General features: G+C 50.8%; 1 protein-coding gene across 23 annotated transcripts in view; it reads left to right on the top strand.

Moving 5' to 3' along the window:
- Window positions 1-13588, top strand: part of MBNL1 (muscleblind like splicing regulator 1) — an 84503-nt gene that overhangs the window by 4335 nt on the left and 66580 nt on the right. For 8 of the 23 annotated variants that reach the window (XR_011727590.1, XR_011727589.1, XR_011727588.1 and 5 more), the window contains exon 1: window positions 10563-10720. The exons of 6 other annotated variants lie outside the window; for them this stretch is intronic. Coding sequence is in view for 2 of the 17 variants with exons in the window: in XM_071752904.1 (XP_071609005.1) it covers window positions 10712-10720 (9 nt within the window). In the remaining 15 variants the exon portion in view is untranslated. Of the gene's footprint in view, window positions 1-4835; window positions 4859-4992; window positions 5029-6428; window positions 10413-10562; window positions 10721-13588 lie in introns of those variants that run through there. 9 more of the 23 variants (XM_071752907.1, XM_071752896.1, XR_011727592.1 and 6 more) reach the window with 7 other exon arrangements.

The following is a 13588-nucleotide window of genomic DNA, read 5'->3' as shown; positions in this document are numbered from 1 at the left end:
TATTGCTGAGGAAATAATAAAAACTTCAGCCTGGTGATCCACTTCTGCATGTCCTGGGCTTCAGAAGAGGTGAAATCAGCCGGGACTCTTTGGGGGCAGCAGCACTTTGAAGGGCTGCACCATACTGAAGGTCTGCATTATTCCCATGGTGTGGGATGAGATTTTGGAAGCAGTGTCCAGCAGCAGAGCTGCTACTGACAGCTGGCTGTGTCACAGCTCTCACACCAGAGAGAGGGAAAGAAAAGGGATTTGGGGAAACAGAAGGTCAGGGCGGGGTGTGAACCAGTCCAGCAGAGCACGTATGTGGCCTCTGAAGTGAAATGAGAATATTTCTAGTTCCAGATTCCTAATCCAGTTAGTTTGCAGGTGCAGTGGAGCTGTTCTATAGCAGGAAGCCTGAGAGGCAGGGCAGCCCGGCTGGCTTGCTGGTGTGAAATGCCATGCTTGTGCTGGAGGGTGTCCAAGGAGCAAAACACTCCTGAGTATAAACAGGTTGTACCAACCAGCTGTTTGGAGGGCTCAGAGCCTGCTCTCCACCACGCTCCCTGCTTCAAGCTACTGATTATTTTATGCCCGGATATATATGGTACAAAAGAAAGAAGGAGGGAAGGAAGGAAGGGAGGAAAGAAGGAAGGAAAGAAAGAATGGATCCAACAGAAAGGTTATTAATGGCTACCAGTGTTGTTTGGGATCTGACATCTGAAAGGCCAAATTGCAAACCACAGGAGCCAAATAAGTAGCAGCTGTTTTACCTGGGGTGTTTTGCATTTATGTACTGCTCATCCTCCATAATCAGCAATTACACTTCACTTCCTCAAGCCAACCTCCTCAGGTTGGATTCAATAGTCTTAAAGGCCTTTTCCAACTTAAATGATTCTGTGATTCTATGTCAAATGGAGCTCAGGGAAACTGAGGCACAGCTGGCTGACACCAGGGCTGCTGTGCCCATGGCCTTGCTCCCACCAGTCCTCCCTGGAAAGCAACAACCTTTCCTAAACAACACAAGAAGTTACAAGAGGGTCTTTCACAGCCCCACTTAATTGTTGTTAATCACTCTGGTGCTTAATATAAAAACATCAGGATCCTACTCCTAGTTCCCACACCAGGGAAGAGACTCTTGTCTCCAGCCTGGATCTGTTTGGCATGATAGGCAGCAGGAAGGCAAAGCTGTTATCTGCAAACCCTGGGATGAAAACTAGGAGAGAGGATGCTTTATCTCCCAGCTAGGGAGAGGAGAGCTTGTCCATATGTTTCCCACATTTCCTCCGATTCAGATAACCCTCCACAAAAATCAGTGTCCTCGTTCTTTTCAAACAAAGCAAAATGCTCCTGCCCCTGAGAAATTTTAAGATCATTATTTTCCAAAGTAGAGCCAAAGACCTGACCAAAAATCAGGATAATAATGGAAAAGATGAAGTGACCAGGCAGGTAAACATAATCTTTAACACAAAAGTGTTAAAGCTATTGATAAATGCAGAACAGAAAACCCTTATCCACAGAAAAAGAAAACAGCCTGATAGGATCAGTTCCATCCTGTTGGAAATGGCCTGGATTGCTCCCTTTTCACTTTTTTTTTTTTGGTACTGTCATTCATCATCATTCCTATCCCACAGATGAAAAATCCAGATTTTATTGCTCAGCTTTCATATGCAGCAGAGTGCCAGGGATCCTCTCCTTGATCTTGAGCTTACACGTGCTTCCCAGATGGCTTTGGTTCCTCCTTATCTGAGCAGATAAAGCATCAGTGACTCTAGTTTATCCTTAATGGGTGCTAGTGATTTTTTCCCATATTTAAGGCAGTTTTTCCTCCTGCCTGCCCAATGGCCCCAGGAGCTGGGACGTCCATTGACTGGCCTGGTGACCCACAGCTCTGCTCAGAGGCACCAGGATGGGCTTTTCTAAAAATAGACAGTTTTGTGCATTTTGCTGTTCCTAGGTGTACCCCAAAGTTTTATTCCCTTTGGCAAACGTTTGTTAAGGCTTTGCCATCACACTGGATGCACAGGCACGGGTATGATTGCACATGACACACACCGGGTCTCCAGGGCAAGGGGAATGATGACTTTTTTTAAAACTGGTTTTGGTGTGTCATAGCCCTGCTAACTGTGAAATGAGAAAGGCAGAGAGGAAAATGCAGACGTGCCTGCTGCAGCTTTGAGCAGTGATGTGTACAGCACTGGGATGATGAGGTTTGTTTTTAAAGGATGCTAGCAGACACAGCTTCTTTGTGGGGGCAGGAGCTCATGGTGTATAAACATTTCTCTACTGTGCAAGCCTGATATTGGTAACTATCAATGGTACCAGTGATGGGAATGCCACGTGGGGAGATGTGTGCTGCTGGGGCTGGGCACCAGAATGTGAAAAGAGAGAGAACTTTGTATGTGTCATTGCTGCTGAGCCCCACGCGTGCTCTTACTGAAGCAGAAGGATGCCCAGCTTGGTTACCAGAGCCCAGGCTTGGGGAGGGTTTGGCCCATTTTATAAACCCCCCCTAGGAGTGCACTGTTATTTTTAGGGGTTACATACAGCACGAAGCTCTGCGTGCCTGCCTGGCTCCTGGCAGCAAGGAATGGGCAGAACTTTCACTGAAGTCAGGAGGTTCATACCTGAGGTTTGTGCCAGCAGCACTGTGGGACTGTGTGAGTCCCCAGGGACGTGTCAAGCTGTGTGTGCCAGCCCGGGGCTGTTCCCTGATGGAATTCCTTGTTATCTTTGATGTGGTTTATAAAGAATTTTTTTTTTTTTCTGCCTGTGTTAGTGGGAATTCTGTGCAGAGCTACCCAGGGAGCTGGTTGCATCTCTGCCCACTTCAGCACAATTTCCCTGGAGAATTATTTAATTTGAGCTCCTGCTACTCCTTGGCCACTCTGAGGTCCCGCTCTGTTGAGTACTGAATGTCCTAGTTGGGAAGTGCTGTATATGCCAGTGATATCCCAGTGTACATGCCAGTCACATCCTTCATCCCTCCCAAGGGCTATGAAGTACATAGATGGTATTTCCTGCATTTATGCCTCTTGCTCAAGTGTATTTTTCACAGAGAACAGCAGCTAATGAGAGTTAATTCCCCTCAAAATAGTTAGAAACACTGATTATAAACTTCCCCCTGTGCAGCCTGCCCCGAGCTCCTCCCTGGGGGCTTTCTGTGGAGCTTTGTTACATGAAGTGAGAAGGGGGAATCTGAGTGCAGCAGCCCTGTGCTTCTGTTTTCACACCAGACACACAAGTCATGGCCGTGGTCAGTACTCTAATATCTGCTGGATAAGGTCTAAGACTGACCCTAGGCTTTGGACAACCCCTCAGGAGTAATAACAACAAAACCAAGGAAAACTGGTAGAAAATAATCACTCTCCAGGAAGCACTGTCACCTGAACAGCCAGCACCCATCTCCCCCAGCAGCTGGGTGCTCCCTGCAAACACACAGCAAGCCAAACGACAGCCTGAGCAAAACTGTGCCAACAAGTTCAGCTTTAGTCAGTAATTAATGAGCAGTTCTGGTCTCTGATAAGAGAGTGAAGCCTTTCCTAGCTGTGTACCTGACACCACAGGGTCTCAGGACCAGCCCAATTGTGCCCCACTAAAAGGAATTGCCTGGAGAACCAAGGAGGGATGATGGTTGCTAACAGGCTGTGCCCAGCAGTGCAAGAACTCTGCAACAAATAAAAACATTTCCTGGTGTTGTCTACAGGAAAGTATATTTTGTTAATAGTTGTTGGGCTTTTTGGGTGGAAAAAGCCTGGTTTGTAAATAATCCCCTACTTCCCAGGAATAGAGGTGAAACATGGTTTTCATATATATATATATATATATATATATATATATATTTATGTAAAAGGTGTCAAAGTGTCACACCTGGAGCATCCTGCTCCAGCAGCTCTTGGTGCTTCATCCTGCAGGAATTAGTAGCCAAGTGTCTCAGGTAGGCAGGTACAGCCAGCATCCTGTGCTGAGCACAGTCCCTCTTTTGATTGCTTCCCAGCAGCAGGTCCTGGAGAGATGCTTCACTCCGTGCTTTGAAAGAGCACGAGCTGGTGAGCCTTGGAGCCTTGGCCACAGCTTTCTGACAGCAGTAGAGGGAGATGCTGGGAGGGGAGTGGGGAGGAGTGAGAGGTCACTCCTTTCCTGCTGTTGCAGCATCCTCTGGAGGGGGTTCCAGGCTGCTCTAGCCCACGGGCCACCCCTGGGAGCACGGGAAAAGATGGGATGCTGTGTGCTGTGTTTCTCCCCCGGGGCTGAGCAAGGGAGGTTTCTGGCCTGTCCTGCAGGGCAGGGGCTGGTGCAGGAAGCCTGGAGATGGAGGAGACCACAGCAGAAAGAACGAGGCCAGGCCCGGGGAGGCTGTCAGCCTGCTGTTATCTGGGGCTGGCAGCAGGAAGGGAGCCCCAGGACCATTGCCCAGTTTGTTGGGCTGTAGGTGATGGCCCGAGCCTGTCCCCCACCAGGTGCTGGGGCAGATTAATGAGGACAGTGGGGACATCCTCAACCCGTGTGTCCCCAACCCTCGTGGTGGCTGAGACACGAATGTCCCCATCATCCAGGCTGTGCTGCTGCTCCAGATGCAGCCACAACACAGCACCACTTCCCCTCAGGACTCTGTTTTATTTTTTTTTCTTCTTTTTTTATTAGCTGAAAGTAATTTTTGCTTCTTTAAGAAAATACATAGGCTAACCGCAGCCCGTCGCCATGGCTACTGCTGTATGCCCCAGCAAATAGCTGATTTCACATCCTGAGCCCCACAGGGCTTGGGGAGCGCGGCTGCCCCGGCCCTTCCCCTCAGCCCCGGCAGACGGAGCCTCTCGGGACCATCCCCGCCGAGCAGGAGGGGCTGTGCTGCCCCAGCTGCACCCCCACCACCCCCCAGGTAAGTTCCTGCTCCTCGCCCACCCTCGGGGCCCTCCCCGGCCCAGCAGAACCGCCCGGGGCTGCTGGGTGGGGTTGGGTTTGCAGCTCAGGGATGGGTTTGTGTCACCCTGCCCGCCTTCCATCGCGCCTGCTACCCCGAGAGAAGCCAGGGAAGCTTTGAACACTCTGGTAAGTGCCAGACTTTGTTATGCGAAGTTTTAAGTAACAAAACTCCACAGTTCTGAAGTGCACGGCGAGTAGTAGTTGGATCCCAAAGCAGAGCCTTGCTGGCTCTTGGCAGGGACATCTGTGGTGTGGAGCTCCCCCGGGACCCCGAGCCAGCCCTGGGAGCACGGGGACAGCCTGGGTGGAGGAGCCCTCTGGGGCAGCATCCTTATCCTATCTTTTGCTTTACTCTCCTTTTGCCTCTCAGCCTCCTGATGTGCTTGCTCAGATGGAAAACCTGAGAGAAAGATCTTCCTGAGATCTTGGGAAGAGCCCCTGAGCTGCTGTAACTGTGTACCCCATGCTGCCGGGGTGCTAGTGGCATGGTTGGGGTGCTGGTCCCATGGCCGGGGTGCTGGTCCCATGGCCGGGGTGCTGGTGGCATGGCCGGGGTGCTGGTCCCGTGGCCATGCTGCCTGCCAGGGGGGTTCTCAGGGGGTTCTCAGTGGCACTGAGCACTGGTCCCCTCCAGCCCCAGGCAAGGTGGGTGGGAGCCCATCCTGTAGCATCAGCTCCCTGGGAGCCATCAGTAAAGCCCCCCATTAATTAAACCACATTAATCCCCTGAGAGTGAGTGAACCCTCAGCTTCCTGCTGAGGTCCTGACAGGTTTCTGTGATGAAGCACGGTGTCGGGGGGCAGGCAGGGTCGGGTTGTGTTTTTAAATACCAATTTTAACAAAAATGCCATCAGTTGATAGGAGGCTTTAAAACAAGAGAGCAAAAGTGTGGAGGGGCCAAGCTAGGAATTCATCCACCAGCTTTAGGGAAAGGGAGGTGCAGGCTGGAACAGGAAGGCCCCCACCATCTTGGGGCACTGGGCTCCACGTTGCTGGCAGCAGCAGCGGAAGCTCAAGTCGTGCTCTAACGACTGCTTTCAGTATCAGCAAGACTGAAATGTCATGTCCCACCTTCCCAGGGAACCTCAGTTTCACGAGTGTCAAACAACTCCACAGCCCAAGGAAGCAAACAGCATCTCCAGGCCCGTGCTGGTGTTCAGTCTGCACTTGCACTAACGTGTGTCTGACCTTGATAAAGATCAGGCTGGGAGGAAATGAACATTAGAGTGCAAGGTTTATTTTGTGCCTGTTGTAGCTGTTTGGTGAGACAAAATGAAGCCACCAGACATACTTCAAGCTGGACGGGTTGGCACGCTGCTTTTCCTTCCTGTGTGTAGCAGGGGGTAGGGCAGCATCTTGCACCCCTGGGTGCAGCAAGGTGCTGCTCCTCAGAGAGGGCTGGAAAATGGTTGCTGAGCTGGTGCCTAAAGTAGCTGTGGTTTGTGCATCACAGGTTACCCCCTCTGCCCATCCCAGGTGTAAGGAATAGATTTCTGAGGGGGGGCTAGGAATGATCCACAAGGCATCCATAGTGCAAGTTTCTTTGTGCTACAGTCACCTGTTGTGTTGTAATCACAAAGATATTGTATCTTTGTAAATATATATTGTAAATACATTTTCACCTTGTGTCCCTAATGCCATGCCTGTGACAGCAGGGTCTGTCACTCAGTTTTCCCTTCAAATCTTTTCTGTCAGGTCATTTTGAAGCAGGCACTGAGTGGGAAGTGTTTTTATTCTGCTCAAGCTGAGCTGTGAGGAGGATGCCACATCCCCCCCATGTATGGCACCAGGACACACTGGGCTCCCACTGTGGGGCTTCTGCCAGCCCAGGCTGGGCCACCATGGGCTCTGCAGCCTTCCTTGGTGGGTTTTACAGGGATGAACAGGCAACCCTTGCACAATTCTCAGAGGTCAGATTCTTGCTTCACTGTGCCAGGGCTGTGTTAGCTCAGACAGAGGGTTCCTCTTTTTTTCTCCAGTTGTTCTAACACAGTGACTCTAAACCACAAAATGTCTCTCAAAATACTTTCTCTGTACACAACATGTTTCTATTTTCCCTTGTCTTCTTTTTGCTTGAATGGCACATGAGGCTAAGTGCTCCATGACATATTTCTTTATCTTCCTCTGCTGGAAGATAATTAGCCCATTGTCTTGTTTAGTGTCCCAGATGGTAATTATTATCATCACCAGATGATCATCTGGGAGACCCCTGGATCTGAGACTTCCTTATGGTTTCCTCCTTACCATGCCCTGCCTGGACATCTTGTAACTGCAGAGCTTGTGCCTGGCATCAGTGCTCTGGGGTTCAACCCCTGTAACTTATGTGAACCAATGTGAAGCAGAGCGGGTTAATTTTATCAGATAGAGGCAGAAATAAGATCATGAGCAGGGCACAAACCCAATGAGAAGGCACACTGGCACCTCAGTGCCCATGTACCCACCCTGCAGCCATGGTCGAGGCAAGGACAAGAGGCACAGTTTAGGCACCAGGTAGTTTTAAAGCTGGCTCTGTGTGTAGAAAATATAATTTGTGCAGGCACTGGCCTCCTGCAGTTATTTATGGGAAATCTGGGCAGCGAGGAGTTTGCACAGAAAACTTTGTGACTGCAGCAAGTGCTTTGGAAATGCCCAGTGTACTGATGTAAGCATGGGGAGAGGAAGCAGCCCCACATATTTCTTTGTGATAGAACAGAAACAGGAAGAGCAACAAATGATCCATTACAATATTCGTTCCCAGGGACTACCAAGGCGTGTGCACCCAGTGCTGATGTTATCTGACTGTACCTCTGCAGGGAATGACAGGCAAACCATGTAGGTCAGGCAAATATAAAAATACGATGGGATACAAATTCACTTTTTTTTTTTTTTTTTTTTTTTTTTTTTTTTTTTTAAATTATCTGGATAAAACTTTTTTGAAACACAAGTTTAAATTCACCACATAGCTTCCCAAAAGGAAAGGGAATGTTTCTGTTAGTCCTTTCAGTTTCCAGTTTCTATAAAAAAGCCAAAGATGCTAAACGGAAAAATACCAGGAAGCCATCCTAGTTAGTGATGTGCCTTTGCTTCCTGGGGCACCCAGCACCCCAGGGTGCTCCTGTGGCAGCTCCAGGGGAGGGAGGGAGGCTGGAGGCACAAGTGCTGCACGGGCTGTCACAGGGTGTGATTAGAGCACAAAAATAAAAGGTAATGTTCATGCCAGGCTGTATAATAGAACAACAACAACAAAAAATCACAGGAAGAAAGAGCTGGAGTCCAGATCTCTTGAGCAGGTTATATTATTTGTCTCTCAAAGTAAAGTGAGGAATTATTCATTAAAGCTGAAAAAGCACAATGTCACCTCATTTCACACAACGTAACTCTCAGCTTAGTTCAGGCCCCAGTACAGATAAGAGGAAAAGGCAAATTTCTCCCAGTCTCCAGGCCTAACAAATTTAAAAGCAAAGTGGTTTGGCTTGTTGGACTGAAGGATATGGCAGATGTAATTCTGAGCCCTCAGTTAAAATTTCAGAAGTCAACAGAAGCTCAGTATCTATAAATAAATAACATGCAATTGCAGAGGCAATGCTACTTTAGCACTGGTTTGTTTTTTTAATTTGTGAGGTTAAAATAAACATATTCTGCAACAAATGGGTACGGGTAACAGGTGATTCTCAGAATTGTAAACATGCCTGGGGAGAAAAGAGAATGACGAGATGGGAGAAGATGGAAAGAAAAAGCTCCAGAGACACCCGCGGGCTGGGGCCAGCAGCCTGGGCTTTGGCACCCAGGGAGCTGCTTGGGCAGAGCCTGTGGCGAGGGGAAGAAGGGATTTCCTCACCCTGACTAATTGGCCGCTGTCACATTTAGCAATGGGGAGCAGGAAGGAACAGAAACTGTTGCAGTGCTCGCTGTCAGGTAACAGTTCTCTTGAGTTGTTGCCTGTAGAGGAAAACAGAAATTGAGCTTGAAAGTTTAAGGGAAATAGAATAATAGACTTTTCTTGGAAATGTAGGTGTATATGCATTGAAATGTACTCCAGCTCACCAAGAAGCAGTTGCTTCATATGATATAATACTTTGGAAAAAACCACTAAGCAAAATGTCTCCTGGAATCAGTGCAAATATTTGTAGGGTTTGGGTGTGAGTTTGGCTAAGACACAACTGCTGCTGTGATAGCAAAAGACAAAATCAGAGAGTCTTGCCACTGATTTTATTAAAACAGTAGAATATAGAGAACTGAAAAACAGGGTTTTCAAAGGCATGGGAATCTTCTATGGCAAATGGGGGAAAAAAATAAAAATCGAGCAATGTAAGAGGTATATTGTGAGCCTTCAGGGCAGAACAGACTGCACACCATGAAAGAGAAATATAGATCAAAAAAGAGCAAATCTTAGCAGGGTCAGAGGAAGAAAGAGCTGGAAGAGGGACCACAGAAGGTCACTTAATCCAACCCCTCACCCCAGGCAGGATGCAGTGTACCTAAATCACACCTCCTGGATAGTGTTTAACCTTGGTTTAGTACCCTTCTCAGGCCTATTTTTTTCCCCTCTACGTCCAGCCTGAGTTTCTCTCGTTGCAGTTTGAGCCCATCTTCTCGTCCTCACTGCCATAAATACAGGGACAAGAATGTTCCCTGCTCTTTATGGTGCCCTTAAATCTTGGAAGATCGCTGCTGCGCTCCCTTGTCTTGGCGCTGGCAGGCTCTTTCCAGCTTTTTTCCATTGTTCTGTCCTCACCACCATCTCTGGAGCTGCCATCTCATGTCCCGGTGGCCTGGCACAGGTGTCACCAGCCCCCCCGTGTCCCTCTGTGGTGTCCGCAGCCTGTCTGCCTCTCTGTGTGCTTAGGTGCTGACCTTCTCTTTCTGTGCTGGAAGAGAACATTGTGTCACTGCTTGTGTGACAGTGTCGGAGCAGAACTGTCCCCTCAGGGATGGTGAGAGTAAAGGAGAAGGGTCCCTGGATGGCTCCGGGAGCAGCGCTGGGCTCTCGGGGTCCCCGGGGACAAACCTGCCCTGCGCTGGGTGCCCCAGGGTGCAGAAAGAGGGGGACGCAGGGGCGTTTCGCTTGCTCTGAAGGGAAGAACGGTGCCATTGCTTGAGCAGAAAAAAAAAAAAAGAAAAAAGAAAAAAAAAAAGAAAAAAAGCGAATTTGGGGGCGGGGGGTCTGAGCAAAGCGAATTATCAAGGGGAGCAGTGTTACAAATGCATCCCGGGGACCCGCGCTGGCGGCGGGGCGGGCTCCGGGCTGAGCTGTTTTGCCGGAGACATTTTCCACCCGCTTCCCTCCTCCCCCCGACGCGATTTTTTTTTTTTTTTTTTTTTTTTTCCTCTCCTCCGAAACCGGAGGCGGCGGCGGGGCCGGGCACGTGTGCTGGGGCCCGGGCACCGTGACTCATGAGGCGCCGGGCCGCTCCGCCACGGGGAGGATGAGGGAGGCGAGTCCCCGGGGAAGGGCAGCCCGCCACGCCGCCGCTCCGCGCCTTCTCCTCGGCTGTGAGTCCCCCGGATCCCGCAGCCTCCGCCGGGCTTAGGTGAGCGCGTCCGGGCCGGGGCCGGGCCCGGGCTCCCCGCGGGGTCGGGGCTCCCCCTGGGCCGAGGCCGGGTCTCGCTTCCGGGCGGGGCGGGGGCGGCGGCGGAAGCCGGGGCCGGCGCGGGGAGCCCGGGCCGCCGCCTCCCGCCCTCCTCCCTCCCCTCCCTCCCTCCCTCCTTCCCTGCCTCCCGCCTCCTCCCTCCCGCCGCGCCGGCGGCACTGACAGCATGAGCCCCTGACTGGGCCGGGCCGCCGCGGCCGCCACCGCCGAGCCCGGGCAGGGCCGCCCGCCCCGCGGGCATGCCAGAGGTGAGTGCCGGCGGGGCGGCCGCAGGTGCCCGCGGCGCCGTTAACCCCCGGCCCGCACCGACCCGGCCCCGCGGCCTCTCCCGGCGCGGTGGCTGCGGCGGGGCCCGCGGGCGGCGGCCTGCCCGGGGCGGGGACCCGGGACCCGCTCCGCTCGCCTCTGCGGACCGGGCCGGACCGGGCCGGGCCGGGCCGGGGGAGCCGCCGCGCTCAGCCCGGGCGGGGGGGAACGCCGTGAGCGGCTTTCGGGGCGCGGCCGCTCCCCGGGGCCGGGGGGGTCCCAGCCCTCTGCGGAGGCTGCTCCCGGGGCCGGCAGCCGTGCGGGGCAGGTGCGGGGGGCGAGCGGCGCGTCCCGGGCTCCCGGGGGAGGGAGGTGTCGGTGTCCGGGCCGGTGCGGTGGGGATGCGGGTGCGGGAAGCAGCGCGGTGGTTGGCAGAGCGGCCCCGGGGTCGAGAGGGCCGTGCCCAGCGCGGGTGTGCGCACATCGCGGTGCCGAGCGGAACCTCCTGACCGCACCGCCTGTCCCGCCGGGAGGTTCTTCATTAGCTGCCTGGAAATGGGGCCTTCTTTTTCTTTCTTTCTTTCTTTCTTTTTTTTTTTTTAATTTTTTTTATTTTTTTTTCCCCTTTCCTTTTTAGAGAAAGTTCTTGAATTCAGAACTTTGTTTTGCATCTCGTTATTGCAATTAAAGCAGTTTCTTAGGATGGTAGTATAGTGGAAGAGAAAATGCCAGGATGTTGTCTGTGTGGAATTGTTATTTTTGGAAAAGGTATGATTAATATTTTTTAGAAATAAATTGTTTCTTTAGGTAATTTTTTTTTTTCTAAGTCGGAGTAATTACTGACACAAAACCCGGCAGTAGGACACTGGTGACAAAGAAGTAGATATAGTGGAGTTGTGTGACAGGAGGTTTAACCCAGAGGTGTGCGGGAGAGGGGCATGCAAATACCGAGTGGTAACGGGAATAAATAACTGGACTACATCTTCTTTAGCACTACAGAAGAAAGGCTCTAATGAAGCTGTACTTTCTGTAATGACAGGGAGATAATTTGCATAATGAATAACTCACCGGTGGTACTTAGCACTGCAGGGGAAGTTTGGGAGTGAGTGCCCGAAGTGGAGCCCTGGGTCCCTCTGCTTGTCTTGGGTGCTGACCCGTCCCAGACCTCCTGACATGTCACAATATTATGATCATTTCAAATTTTCATACCCAGATGTTTTCTAGACTTGTGAAAATGTCGAGAACTTATTACCCTGTAGGTTGCAGGTATGAATTAGCAGCATCTGTGTAGCCTGGGAGGTTCATGTGACACTGGAGCACACAGGGCTGTGCAGTCAGTGGTTACTCGGGCTACCGAGGAAGGATAAACGCAGGCGAATATTTTTAGGCTAATATGTAAGAGAGAAAGTGACAGGGTGTGGTTTTTGTCTCGTTTCCTTGAAGCCATCATTGAATTCAATTTATTTTGAGTGGCAGGCAAGGGTCTGAGCCCGAAGAGGCTTGGTTGTTCTATGGGACATCAACGGGTGGAACTGAGGCATTCTGTGAGAAATGTGTAATTCTCCTGAGCCAGGCAGCAGTGTCAGAGCTGTGCTGGGAACATTCCCCAGGGGCTCAGCAGAGGGGATGGTTTCCATCCATCCCTGCACAGCGCCTTGGGGTTTTCTTTCCTTGTACCCACACAATCCTTCTCTGAGCTCCCGAGGTGCTGCGGAGCCGGGTCAGCACCAGCTTCGTGTTGCCCTGGGCTGGAAACTGTGTTGCAAACACGGGAAATCAGGAACCTGACAGAGAGGGCTCTGACACAGGTTCTTCCTCCTCGTGGCAGAATATGTTTTAGTTTGAGAGGAGCAAGTTAGCGGAGAGTGTTTGTCTTCTGGAGTGTCAACAGAACGGTTTTAATGAGCGGTAGCAGAGAATTTTAATTTAAATTTTCTTTGGTATAACATTATCTCATCATGGAAGTAACCGTAGTCATAATTCAGAGCAGTCTAATGAGTCTGAGTCTTCTCTCAGAGGTTTTTCTATAGTTGGCCACGGACAAGATTGGCTGCAGTTGGTGTTCAGCTATGTGAGGGCTTTCAGCACGGTGAGAATTAGGACTTGGGGAACATGTACAAATTTCAGGGCTTTTTGCTGATTTTGCTATAGACTACAGATGCTGATAGTCTGTTCTGCATTGGGAAGTTCAACAGTATACTCAGAAATAATTGTGAATCAAGCTGCTTCAGGCCTTAAATTAATTTTCACTTTTGGAGAAAGGTTAATTCCATTTTGCATCTCTCCACCTCTTGAATTCTTCTGTTACCTCAGTAGTTCTCGGATGCTATTCACAGTTTCATAGTATTGCTAGGTCATAATTTCTGAGTTTATCTATGTTCTGCTTCCTCTAACAAGGCCAAGGACTGAACAAACTAGCATTTTTAGACACCTCCCAGACAAATACCACATGCTGACAAGCATTTGAAAGTAGCAGGTGCTGCTGTTCTTTCTTTTAAAGCCTGTTTTGCATGGAGGTTTCTGGTGCTTGTCCAGTTTGCATGTCTTGGGAGCACTGAAAATGCTACTTCCCAAAATCTTGTAAGCAGGGGAGTTACTCTTCAGAAGACTCTGTCCTGTCACTGACAGCAGTCTGTCCTCCAGGGGGGCTTTACAGGGCTGGTAGAGGTACTGTGGCCTCAACATCTCAGCTGCATCACTGTGCATCCCTCTGCCAGGTGCAAAGCTGAGAGGAGAGCCCAATGTGTACTGGGAACCTAGGAAAGAAATGTGAAGTGCAGGAGATGGTGGGGCATCCCACCAGGCAGCTGGAAGGAGCACTAAACCCCCAAAGGATGTTGCTCCAGAGGGAGCCAGGTTTTGCAGCTCCA

This window comes from Heliangelus exortis, chromosome 9 (genome assembly GCF_036169615.1).
Source record: "Heliangelus exortis chromosome 9, bHelExo1.hap1, whole genome shotgun sequence".
NCBI lineage: Eukaryota > Metazoa > Chordata > Aves > Apodiformes > Trochilidae > Heliangelus > Heliangelus exortis.
The sequence above is the reverse complement of the archived record's forward strand: the minus strand, read 5'-3'. Positions and strand labels throughout refer to the sequence as shown.